Below are 12517 nucleotides of genomic sequence, written 5' to 3'. Positions count from 1 at the left end.
GGGCAGTCATTGCCGCTGCTGGCGTCCTGAACATTTTCAGTTTGCCCATTTGGTCTCCCGTTATTAGGGTCCCCCCCAGCAGGCGACTCCTAGACAACTCCCAGGCTGACAGACTACAATCAGTGTCCACAAGGCGTATGTTGGAGTCCAATCTCAGGGGAGCGCAGTGTGTTCGGCCACCGTAGCAGTGCAGGTGGACCTGCTGTCCTGACGCCGAGCAAGCCACCACATGACACAAAGAGGTGGGCTGTTGGCACCAGGATGGCTCAGATGGCGGGCGACAACTTCCACATGTCCCCCAGGCTTTGCCAGTAGGTGCTATTCTGCACACTTCACACTTCAATACCACTAGGGAGGTTGCTTTACCACTATCAGTCTATGTGTGTTCAGTGCAGGACAGTGCCAGTGCCATGTAGCTCAAGTACATCCACTGTGCCAGTGTATCAACTTGCTTGCCTCAAATCTAGCTGCAGGACGAAGGACTGGTCTGAGTTCTCCATGTCCCGCTATTCTCAGGGGGCCCCACAGATCCTCACCTCTCTCAGCTAGGCCGCCCAAGCATTTCATCGCTTGAAGAGCCGGTGTTTCGCAGACCTCACCACAAGGGTATCTCCTGGCCTGGCACGGCAACTGATGGTTTCTCTCCTCGGCCCCCACCGGGCCTGAGCCGGTTGGAGAGAACCGGAAGGGTATGACGCGGGCTGATGCGCACCGCTGATAAGGATCCCCCTACCCGACCAAGCAGCCGACGCGGGAGCAGCTCTGCCCGTGCTTCACACTGCCCCCTGCAGCGACTCGCCAGGTCTCAAAATGGCCAGGGAGGGCTGGATGTTTTGCGAGCGGCTGGAGAGATCCAGTGGCTGTCTCGAAGCAGGATATTTAATAGGCCGAGCACAGAGCTCCGAGTTATACTGCAGCTCCAGTCGCCATCTTGGCCACGCCTCTCGGGCAGAATAATTCTTCAGCACCATTTTATACTTTGTCCTCAATATTATAATTTTTTCCACCATGCTCTTTCACCTGCACATCTGACTCAATTGACTATGTAAGTAAGTTGTGCCTATTGTTTTCAAGAGAATTCAGCAGGCTCTTCTGAGTAATCCTGGAAAAAGGCCTAGCTAAGGGGCATGGCAAGAACTGGACTTGACTTTTGAAAAAGGATAAGTGGCAACTGAATTGGATTAAGTAGTGGTCGGTCCAAGCCAGGGGGAGGGGGCGGACATACTTAAACTTATATAAGAAAAAATGTAATTTATAGTATGGCCACGGATGTGAGTGGGTTTATGAACACATTGAAAGAGACCTAAAGTGAACATAGTCTCTTCAAAAAAGGGCCTGCTGGTTTAGGGGGTGGGGGGCCATAATCAAAATGGGGATGACATACTGCTGAGCTTTCAATGCCAGGCCGAAGCCTAATGCTTTGGCTTCAGATAGGTCAGCTGGTGATGTTAACTGCGTGCACAGTCTTTGTACAGTCACCTAAGCTGAAGAGAGACAATGGTTAAACTGGGCTCACCTATTGCCCAGTGCTACTTGTTTTAGTTGGCAGAAACAACATGTGAATGACAGTTGAAAAGATCAATAGATCAGAACAAAGCTATTCCTATGTATGTGTATATGACTTTTTGGGGAAAACAATAGTCTGACGTAGCAAACAAACCTGTCTCAAAGGCCGGAGTTACTAATCCTGGGATAACAAAACAATTTCTACATGGGCTTTCTTTCTGTCTGTTGCAGGCACATTTTTTCGAAAGACATGAATCAAGCAATCAATCAATAAATTGAGTATTTGTAAAGCACCCGTGTGATATTATCTGTGACGTGTGATATTATGTTCAAATACCACCTTTTAGACTATGTGGGGTGCAACTTTTTCCAAGGTCTAAGCCCTTCACTGCTTTGCCATTTTCTCAACTTCCAGTCAGTATTTGCTATTATCTCAACTACAAGAGTGGCAACACCATAACAGGAAAATGGTGGGAAGGTTGTGGACATCGGCATGGCAGTGAAAGTGCCACATGCTCCTGTCTATGTTCCATCGGAAGGTCCTGAAGTGGTGCTACATAGTCCCCTATACACACCTGTGCAACAGAGTATGGGGTTATACAGCTGTTACAGTAATTACAAGAGCATTGTTTTCCTAATCTGTCAGAAACACATATTCTGTTGTATTAGTGCTGCACCACCAGCAGTAGCTGCTGTGCAGCTCAGACCGACTCAGTCAAATTCAACTGTTATGTTTTGTTTGTTTTTAGAGTGTAAGATGAATGGCAGTCACCACATGCTACCACCTGCAGCGACACCTCCAGCGTCACCTCCAGTGGAAGGTCGGGAGATGGCTTACTTCAGAGTGCAAAGCTTTATTCCTTCTCGTAAGTGCTAAATTTTTTGAAGTATTTATGATTGCTTTATAAACAATGCAAATGTCAACCAAAAGAAGCACATCACAGGGTATATAATTATAAAACTGGACTGTATAAAAATAGCAAACATCAAATTCCCACATTCATTTAAAAACATAGGGTCTGATATAGAGCTTAGCAGTATTGCTGCCAATCCGACGCAGCAGCAGTCCCAAAAATACTGTCAAGTTGAGGAGGTTCTACCCATCATATTTTGCTGTATTGCGACTGAGCCTCAGGCCACCACAATGTAATGGTCTTCCTAGTTGTCAGGCTGGTGGGCTTCCGCCAACCCTATTTAGATGTTACACTCCTGCAGGAGGTGTAATGCTCTTGGGTTGCTAGCATAGGGAGACCGTTGCTTGACCCTATGGACATTGTGCAATGGCAGTGGTAATGGAATAGAGGTAAGTCATCCACACACACTGTACATTAGCCATATGTGTCCCCCTGCACAACACAGTACACAACACACCACATACACACTAAAATCCATTGCCATTCCAGCACCACACAACACATTATTGACGCTGCACCCACACACAAAACAATCACAGCAACGGTCACAAGCACATAGCACGACAACCACACAACAACAGCATTCACCTGAATGTTGTGTTGTGTACCAGTGTGTCCCCATCTATGTCCCACACAAATATGATCCAGACTTATACCTGACACAGTAATTCTCAAAATGATTATGATATGTATATGATTACAGTGGTCTCAAGCTCATATGCGGTGACCACTCTGCATACACAGCCAATGCTGGTTCCCTACCTTTAAGTCCAGCGATTGGGGGTTTGTGTTTTCTGTGTGGTCCAGTGGCAGCATTGACCGATTGTCATGTCCAGTCATGTTTAGTTGAAAACCGAAGTGGAAGGAGGAAAAAAAGGTAAGTTTGTACCCCATTTCCCCTCCAATCAGCCAACTCGGGTATGGAGGACTGCTCAACAGTAAATGTTGGTTGGAAACCCTCAATCGGCCCCGATTCCCAATGCTGCCGTCAAGGTGGCTGGAATTTCTTGGTGGAGTCGGTGGTACTCGGGCGCTCCTTCGCCTATGGGACTGCCAACATCTAAATGGGGTGGGCACACCACCAAGACGGCAGGCGGGTTTTCCATCAAAAAATCAAAAGTGGGACCGTTTTCCCCTAAGATCAAAATCAGGTCCTTAATTCGTAAAATTGTGATTGCAGTTTCTTAAGAAATCAATATATTGCTAAGTTACTGAGCACTCATTCGCCTACTAGACTTATTATCACTGAGAGAGAAACAACCTCCTACTTAGCTATCTGTGGAATAATAATACTTATCATTTGGAAAGACTTGATGCATAAGAAAACAGGCATGGGGTGAGATCTGTTGTTTATTACTAGACTTAGAATATGTGGCTCTTATATTGCTTTTTCAAACCTGGGGGCATTCAGGTAGATGCAGGTGGGCAGTAGAGCGTTTGAGGAAGTGCTGGCGCCAGTATACATTTTGTAACCCTCATATTTATAATAAATGGGAATTTCGGATACAGAGGATTCTGAGACGTTCATTGTGACTGACCTTCTGCTGTAAGAAGCAAATATTGACAATGCCAATAAATCTAACTTATGGAGGAAAGTGCCTTTTATGCCACTGATGTGTTTAGGCACTCAATAAGTCGTCATACATTAACTTGGTTAATTATTTTTGCACTCATAAATTCATTAATCCATCTAATGACTTGTTTTGTATTCTCCCCTGATCACAATAAAACAAACACAAATTTAACCCAATATCGTAGCTAAATTAAAAGACTAGAATTAGGAAAAAAATATTCTGCTGTCTAAACATAAAAGGTGCCAGTGCTATAATGTCTGCATATCCAAAAATGGTAAGAAAATAGGTAAAGGGGGTGGATCCTTAAAACGGGACTCCTGTAATGTCCACTAACAAAACTAGACAGGAGCTTGCCTGGTACAAAACACCCTGTCAATATGAGTGAAAGCTGCTCATCTTGGAAGGACTCTGCGTCAGAACTACCGAAGCACACTGATAAAAATGTTAAGTCCAATAGTCTTAGGGTAGTTTTTCTTCAAAGTAGTGCTTTATTCTTCAAATTTCCAGAAGAATTGTTCTGCATGTAACAGTATCCACACAGAAAAGCAGTCGACAAGTGTTTAGTCCCTTGGACTTTCTCATGGCTGAACAGGCTTTTGAGCTTCAATAAATATGCAACTATATGTTGCGCCCTAAAGTAACTATAACTCACGCCCTCACCATGCACTTTTAATTACCCCAGATTTTACCACACTCATGAAATCTTTTACAACATCATTGAAAATGGCAGCACAACATTAGCAGTATAATTATTTATGAGAAAACTGTGCATGGTTGGGAGCATGAATTAGAGTTACCACAGGGAGCGAGTTACAGTTACTTCAGATAACTATAACTGCTATACTTCTATGGTTTTGTGCTAGTAAATTCAGAACCTAATTAAAATGTCCCTGTAACCTTTGTTTTTTAAATATATATATATATATATATATATATATATATATATATATCTCAATGTTAGCTTTTTTTCAAAAGTGGATGTTCCTCTAACCTTTGTTTTTTTAGAACATATATATATATATATATATATATATATATGTATTTTTTCACTTAAAAGAACAGTATATATATATATATATATATATATATATATATATATATATATATATATGTATTACATAGTGGCAGTCTGTAGAAAGAGCAGTTTTTTACTTATCTATATCTTTGAAACTGCTTATTGAGTCTTCATGAAATTTGCCAACAATATTCGGCAGTCACATGAGCTCCTGTCTGGATAGTTTTGCCATGATCCGTCAAGCAGGGGCTGTAAAAAAGGGGGAGGTCAAAAAAGGAGCATTTTCAATGTTAATTCTTATAGGGATTTTGAACAGCAATAGTGCTCGAACCACTGGATGGAATTACACCAAATTTGGAAGAAAGGTGGCTACTGGTCCAGAAAAAGCCCTTTTTGTTATTTGTTGTAACTCTGTTCAGTAGTTTTTGCAATATTAAAGGTAATCCAAATTTTTACATATAGGGATGCAAAGGATTCCTGACCCCTCCCTATCTCGTGCATAGATCTGATTGGCTGACAAGACTTTAACCAGGAAGCATTGGCAGGCATCTTGGGACTCCGCTTCAGCTGAGTCCCAGAATTTCTTTTTTTTTTTAAAAAGAGAAGGGGCTATGGTAGGGACACCCTGACCCTTTAGCTCTGGTGCTAGGGTCCCATAGGGACCACCCCTCCCCCCCAGAAACTAAAAGCATTAAAAAAAATAAACAAGAATACGCACCGGACCCACAGATCTGGTGAAAATATATATATTTTTTTTTTAAAAAGCAAGCGCGGGCTGCTGCACTTGTTTTATATACACTTGCAGGGGTCTATTTGCCCCCCTACAGCCCCGGGGACTACCACCTCCCTGTGACTTTCAAACAATTTAATGTGGGGCCATACGCCCCCCTCCTGCCACCCTGGGGACCGCCACCTTACCAGGGCTTCACAGAAACATTATGCGGGGCCACATTTTCCTGCTGCAGCCACGGGAACCAACACCTCCGGGGCTATCATAGAAAGAATGAAGGGGGTCCGTTTAAGAACCCCAAGCCCCAAGGACCACCACCTCCTCAGGGCTATGCTAGTTGGAGGGGGGCCGTGCAGCCCTCTTGAGGATCCATAGATGATTCTGGGGACCGACACCCCAGGGCTGGCTCTTGCTATGTCCCCCGGGACCTAGCTGTTTGCTTTTGCTTGGTGGGAGCTGACAACTCCCACCAAGCGAAAGCAAGCAAAGTCTGCTTTCTGACAGCGGGAGCTGTCAAACAGCTTCAGCTGAGTCCCAGAAAAAAATGTAAAGGCTCCCGCTGTCAGAAAGCTGAGTTTTTAACTGTCTTCCCTACACTCAAATAGGCGTGCAGGGAAGACAGATGAAAACATTGCTCCCACAAGCAGGAAGTTGCTGATAAAAACAGCTCCCTGCTTGTGGGAGCAATGTCGGCTTCCACAGGACGTGGGGAGATGGCTAGGACCACATGGGACTTTAGGCTCCACCCACGGTCCTGTTACTCTCTCTCTCTTCCATCCCTTAAAGCGATGGAAGAGAGAGCGAGAGAGATTGTCATTGCAAAGGTCTCTCAGTGCAATGCAGTAGTGGTATTTACTTTATTTCAGTAAAACAACCTGTAGGAAAGTACCATCTTGCCTGGCACGTTACCCCCATATTTCACTGTATATATGTTGTTTTAGTCTATGTGTCACTGGGACCCTGCCAGGCAGGGCCCCAGTGCTCATAAGTATGTGCACTGTATGTGTTCCCTGTGCTTACAAGAACCTCAGTGGTTATGCTCTCTCTGCTTTCCAAATGTGTCACTAACAGGCTAGTGACTAAATTTACCAATTCACATTGGCATACTGGTACACCCATATAATTCCCTTGTATATGGTACTGAGGTACCCAGGGTAGTGTGGTTCCAGGAGATCCCTATGGGCTGCAGCATTTCTTTTGCCACCCATAGGGAGCTCTGACAAATCTTACACAGGCCTGCCACTGTAGCCTGAGTGAAATAACGTCCACGTTATATCACAGCCATTTACCACTGCACTTAAGTAACTTATAAGTCACCTATATGTCTAACCTTCACCTGGTGAAGGTTGGGTGCAAAGTTACTTAGTGTGTGGGCACCCTGGCACTAGCCAAGGTGCCCCCACATAGTTCAGGGCAAATTCCCCGGACTTTGTGAGTGCGGGGACACCATTACACGCGTGCACTACACATAGGTCACTACCTATGTGTAGCGTCACAATGGTAACTCCATACATGGCCATGTAACATGTCTAAGATCATGGAATTGTCACCCCAATACTGGTATTGGGGTGACAATTCCACGATCCCCCGGGTCTCTAGCACAGTACCGGTGTACTGCCAAACTGCCTTTCCAGGGTCTCCACTGCAGCTGCTGCTGCAGCCAACCCCTCAGACAGGTTTCTGCCCCCCCTGGGGTCCAGGCAGCCCTGGCCCAGGAAGGCAGAACAAAGGATTTCCTCTGAGAGAGGGTGTTACACCCTCTCCTTTTGGAAATAGGTGTGAAGGGCTGGGGAGGAGTAGCCTCCCCCAGCCTCTGGAAATGCTTTGATGGGCACAGATGGTGCCCATCTCTGCATAAGCCAGTCTACACCGGTTCAGGGATCCCCCAGCCCTGCTCTGGCGCGAAACTGGACAAAGGGAAGGGGAGTGACCACTCCCCTGACCAGTACCTCCCAGGGGAGGTGCCCAGAGCTACTCGGGTGTGTCCCAGACGTCTGCCATCTTGGAAACAGAGGTGTTGGGGTCACACTTCTCTGAGTGGCCAGTGCCAGCAGGTGACGTCAGAGGCTCCTTCTGATAGGCTCTTACCTCTCTTGGTAGCCAATCCTCCTAACCTGGTAGCAAAACCGCCTTTACTGGCTAATTAGGGTCTCTGCTTTAGGGAATTCTTCAGATAATGAATGCAAGAGCTCACCAGAGTTCCTCTGCATCTCTGTTTTCATCTTCTACCAAGGATCGACCGCTGACTGCTCCAGGACGCCTGCAAAACCGCAACAAAGTAGCAAGATGACTACCAGCAACATTGTAGTGCCTAATCCTGCCGGCTTTCTCGACTGTTTCCTGGTGGTGCATGCTCTGGGGGTAGCCTGCCTTCACCCTGCACCTGAAGCTCCAATGAAATCTCCTGTGGGTCTACGGAATCTTCCCCCTGCTAACGCAGGCACCAAAAGACTGCTTCACTGGTCCTCTGGGTCCCCTCTCAGCCCGACGAGCAGCGTCCCTGGAACACAGCAACTCTGCCCAAGTGACTCCCACAGTCCAGTAACTCTTCAGTCAAAGTTTGGTGGAGGTAAGTCCTTGCCTCCCCACGCTAGACTGCAAAGCTGTGTACCACGTGATTTGCAGCTGCTCTGGCTCCTTTGCACTTTTCCAGGATTTCCTTCATGCACAGCTAAGCCTGGGTCCCCAGCACTCTATCCTGCAGTGCACAACCTTCTGAGTTGTCCCCCACTGTCGTGGGACTCCCTTTTGTGACTTTGCATGGACTCCGGTTCACTTTTCTTCTAATTGCCTGTTGGGGTACTTCTGCGGGTGCTGCCTGCTTCTGTGAGGGCTCTCTGAGTTGCTGAGTAGCCCTTCTGTCTCTTCCTCCAAGTGGAGACATTGTGGTCCCTCCTGGGCCACAGCAGCACCCAAAAACCTGTACCGCAACCCTTGCAGCTAGCAAGGCTTGTTTGTGGTCTTTCTGTGTGGGAACACCTCGGCAGGCTTCATCGCGACGTGCGACATCAGTCTTCCAAAGGAGAAGTCCCTAGTCCTCTTCTTTCTTGCAAAACTCCAAGCTTCTTTCAACTGGTTGCAGCTTCCTTGCATCTTCAGCTGGCATTTCCTGGGCTCTTGCCCACTCTCGACACTGTCGTGACTATTGGACTTGGTCCCCTTGTCTTACAGGTACTCAGGTCTGGAAATCCACTGTTGTTGCATTGGTGGTGTTTGTTCTTCCTGCAGAATCCCCATATCACGACTTCTGTGCTCTCTGGGGGTAGTAGGTGTACTTTACTCCTACTTTTCAGGGTCTTGGGGTGGGCTATTTTCCTAACCCTCACTGTTTTCTTACAGTCCCAGCGACCCTCTACAAGCTCACATAGGTTTGGGGTCCATTCGTGGTTCGCATTCCACTTTTAGGAGTATATGGTTTGTGTTGCCCCTATACCTATGTGCGCCTATTGCAATCTATTGTAATTCTCCACTGTTTGCATTACTTTTCTTGCTATTACTTACCTAATTTTGGTTTGTGTACATATAACTTGTGTATATAACTTATCCTCTTACTGAGGATACTCACTGAGATACTTTTGGCATATTGTCATAAAAATAAAGTACCTTTATTTTTAGTAACTCCGTGTATTGTGTTTTCTTATGATATTGTGCATATGATATAAGTGGTATAGTAGGAGCATTGCATGTCTCCTAGTTCAGCCTAAGCTGCTTTGCCATAGTTACCTTCTATCAGCATAAGCTGCTAGAAACACCTCTTCTACACTAATAGGGGATAACTGACCTGGTAGAAGGTGTAAGTACCTCTGGTACCCACTACAAGCCAGGCCAGCCTCCTACATTGGTTGTGCAGCGGTGGGATAAGTATTTGTAACTACTTACCACTTTGTCATTGTGAACTTTTCATAAGAGAATCATATACAAAACAGTTCAGTGTATGTACACTTAACCAAAAAGTTTTGCTTTTCTTCTCTCAAACTTTTTACAAAGTTCTGAAAAGTTTCCTAAAACTTCTAAAGGTTTTCTAAAAGTTAGACATTTTATTTTCTTCTGTTCTTTAAAAAGGTCTGAAACTTTTTCTTCCTTCTCACTATCTCTAAACCTTTTGCTTTCATGTCTGTGGTAGATTCAGCTCTTAAAACTGTCAATACAACTTATGACAATTTGAATTACAAGAGCCTAAGGAGTATCTGCTTAGATAGAGGTTTAGTGATAGGAAAGAACCCTACAAAAGAGTTTCTGTTTAACATGCTTATTGTAAATGATGAGTCCCAAGAAGGCACATCAGATGAGAGGTTAATAGAAGGTTCCCATTCTGACTCAGGGGAGCACCTTGAGGAAGGTGGGGAGGGTTCTGAACAGGACCTGCCCCCTAGCAGGGTACCCAGTAATGTTGGTAGTAATGCAGGTTCCCATCACAGTAGGGCATCCTTAATTCCTAGAGGCCAAGTTACCATGGTCCAGACAGTTATGGACAGATCCCCCTCTGTTGTTTCCAATTTGTCATCTGTGTCAAAGCATTTGAGGATAACTTGTTAGAAAGGGAACTCAAAAAGTTGAGGGTTGAAGAGACCAGACTGAAGCAACAGCGGGCCTTAGATAGGGAATCCCTAGACATTGAGAAGGAAAGACAGAGGTTGGGGTTAGGACCCCATGGTGGCAGTAGCAGTATTCCTGATAGTAATCCTGTTAGAGAGCATGATTCCACGAATCTGCACAAGATAGTCCCCCCTTACAAGGAGGGGGATGACATCAACAAGTGGTTTGCTGCACTTGAGAGGGCCTGTATGGTACAGGGGGTCCCTCAAAGGCAGTGGGCTGCTATATTGTGGTTATCTTTCACTGGAAAGGGTAGGGATAGGCTCCTTACTGTTAGAGAAAGTGAAGGTAACAATTTTACAGTTTTGAAGGATGCACTCTTGGATGGATTTGGCTTAACCACTGAACAATACAGGATTAAGTTCAGAGACACCAGAAAAGAGTCCTCTCAAGACTGGACAGACTGTATGGACTGTTCAGTGAAGGCCTTGGAGGGGTGGTTACATGGCAGTAAAGTAGCTGACTATGAAAGCCTGTATAATCTTATTCTGATAGAGCATATTCTGAATAACTGTGTGTCTGACTTGTTGCACCAATATCTAGTAGACTCGGATCTGACCTCTCCCCAAGAGTTGGGAAAGAAGGCAGACAAGTGGGTCAGAACAAGAGTGAACAGAAAAGTTCATACAGGGGGTGACAAGGATGGCAAGAAGAAGGATGGTAAGTCTTCTGGCAAGGGTGGGGACAAAAGTAAAACTGAGTCTTCATCAGGTCCACAAAAATCCTCTGGTGGGGGTTGTGGGTACAAATCCTCTTCCAATAATCAACCTAAAAAGCCTTGGTGTTATTTGTGTAAAGTCAAAGGCCATTGGGCAACTGGTTCCAGTTGTCCAAAAAAAAACACCAAACCTCCCACTACCACAACCCCTGCTGCAAATGCTAGTGCCCCTAGTAATAGCAGTGGTGGTGGGAGCAAACCTACAAATAGCCAGTCCAAGGATGTAGCTGGGCTCACTATTGGCAATGTAGTTGGGGTTGGTCTTGTTAGGGAGACCACAGAGGCTGTTTTAGTCTCCGAAGGCGCCATTGATTTGGCCACCTTGGTTGCCTGTCCCCTTAATATGGATAAGTACAAGCAACTTCCCTTAATAAATGGTGTTGAGGTTCAGGCCTACAGGGACACAGGTGCCAGTGTTACTATGGTCATAGAGAAACTGGTCTACCCTGAACAACACCTACTTGGTCAGCAGTACCAAGTGACAGACGCTCATAACAACACTCTTAGCCACCCCATGGCTGTTGTGAATCTCAACTGGGGGGGGTTACTGGTCCAAAGAAAGTTGTGGTTGCCTCAGAATTACCTGTAGACTGTCTACTAGGAAATGATTTAGAGACATCAGCTTGGGCAGAAGTGGAGTTGGAGGCTCATGCAGCAATGCTGGGCATTCCTGGGCATATTTTTGCTTTGACAAGGACTCAGGCCAAAAAGCTAAAAGGACAGGGTAACTTGGATCCTGGAACAATGGACCTAGTGCTCCCTAAAGCTAGGGGTAGCAAGGGTAAATCCCTACCCACTATCCCTCCCTCCACAGATGATTCTCCTTCTGAGGAAGAAGAATTTCCTCCCTTCACCAGATGAGCTGGCAGCAGACACTGCTGAGCTTTTGAGTGGAGGGGGGCCTGCCAGGGAAGAGCTGAGAGTGGCACAGTAAACCTGTCCCACATTAGAGGGTCTCAGACAGTAAGCTGTCAAGCAGCAAAATGGGGATGTCAGTGACTCACATAGAGTTTACTGGGAGGACTACCTCTTGTACACTGAGGCAAGGGACCCAAAACCTGGAGCAGCCAGGAGAATGGTCATTCCCCTGCAGTACAGAGAGTTCCTCCTAACTCTTGCACATGACATTCCTTTGGCTGGGCATTTGGGCCAGATCAACACACGGGAAAGGCTTGTCCCACTGTTTCACTGGCCTAGGATGTCAGAGGACACTAAATATTTTTGCAAGTCTTGTGTGACCCGCCAAGCCAGTGGCAAGACAGGTGGCACTCCAAAGGCTCCCCTTATTCCACTACCTGTGGTTGGGGTCCCCTTTGAAAGGGTAGGGGTTGACATAGTTGCCCCCTTTGACTCTCCTACTGCTTCAGGCAATAGGTTTATCTTGGTGGTTGTGGACCATGCCACAAGATATCCTGTAGCAATTCCTCTAAGGACCACTACAGCTCCTGCAATGGCAAAAGCCCT

The 12517-nt window shown here is 45.9% G+C and overlaps 1 protein-coding gene across 6 annotated transcripts in view; it reads left to right on the top strand.

Annotated features, from left to right (window-relative positions):
- Nucleotides 1-12517, top strand: part of LOC138299775 (cytosolic phospholipase A2 gamma-like) — a 380498-nt gene that overhangs the window by 268629 nt on the left and 99352 nt on the right. For all 6 annotated transcript variants that reach the window (XM_069238318.1, XM_069238319.1, XM_069238324.1 and 3 more), the window contains one exon: nt 2256-2372. In XM_069238318.1, the coding sequence (XP_069094419.1) occupies nt 2256-2372 (117 nt within the window). The remainder of the gene's footprint in view (nt 1-2255; nt 2373-12517) is intronic.

This window comes from Pleurodeles waltl, chromosome 6 (assembly GCF_031143425.1).
Source record: "Pleurodeles waltl isolate 20211129_DDA chromosome 6, aPleWal1.hap1.20221129, whole genome shotgun sequence".
Lineage (NCBI taxonomy): Eukaryota > Metazoa > Chordata > Amphibia > Caudata > Salamandridae > Pleurodeles > Pleurodeles waltl.
This window is presented reverse-complemented; position numbering and strand designations above follow the sequence as displayed.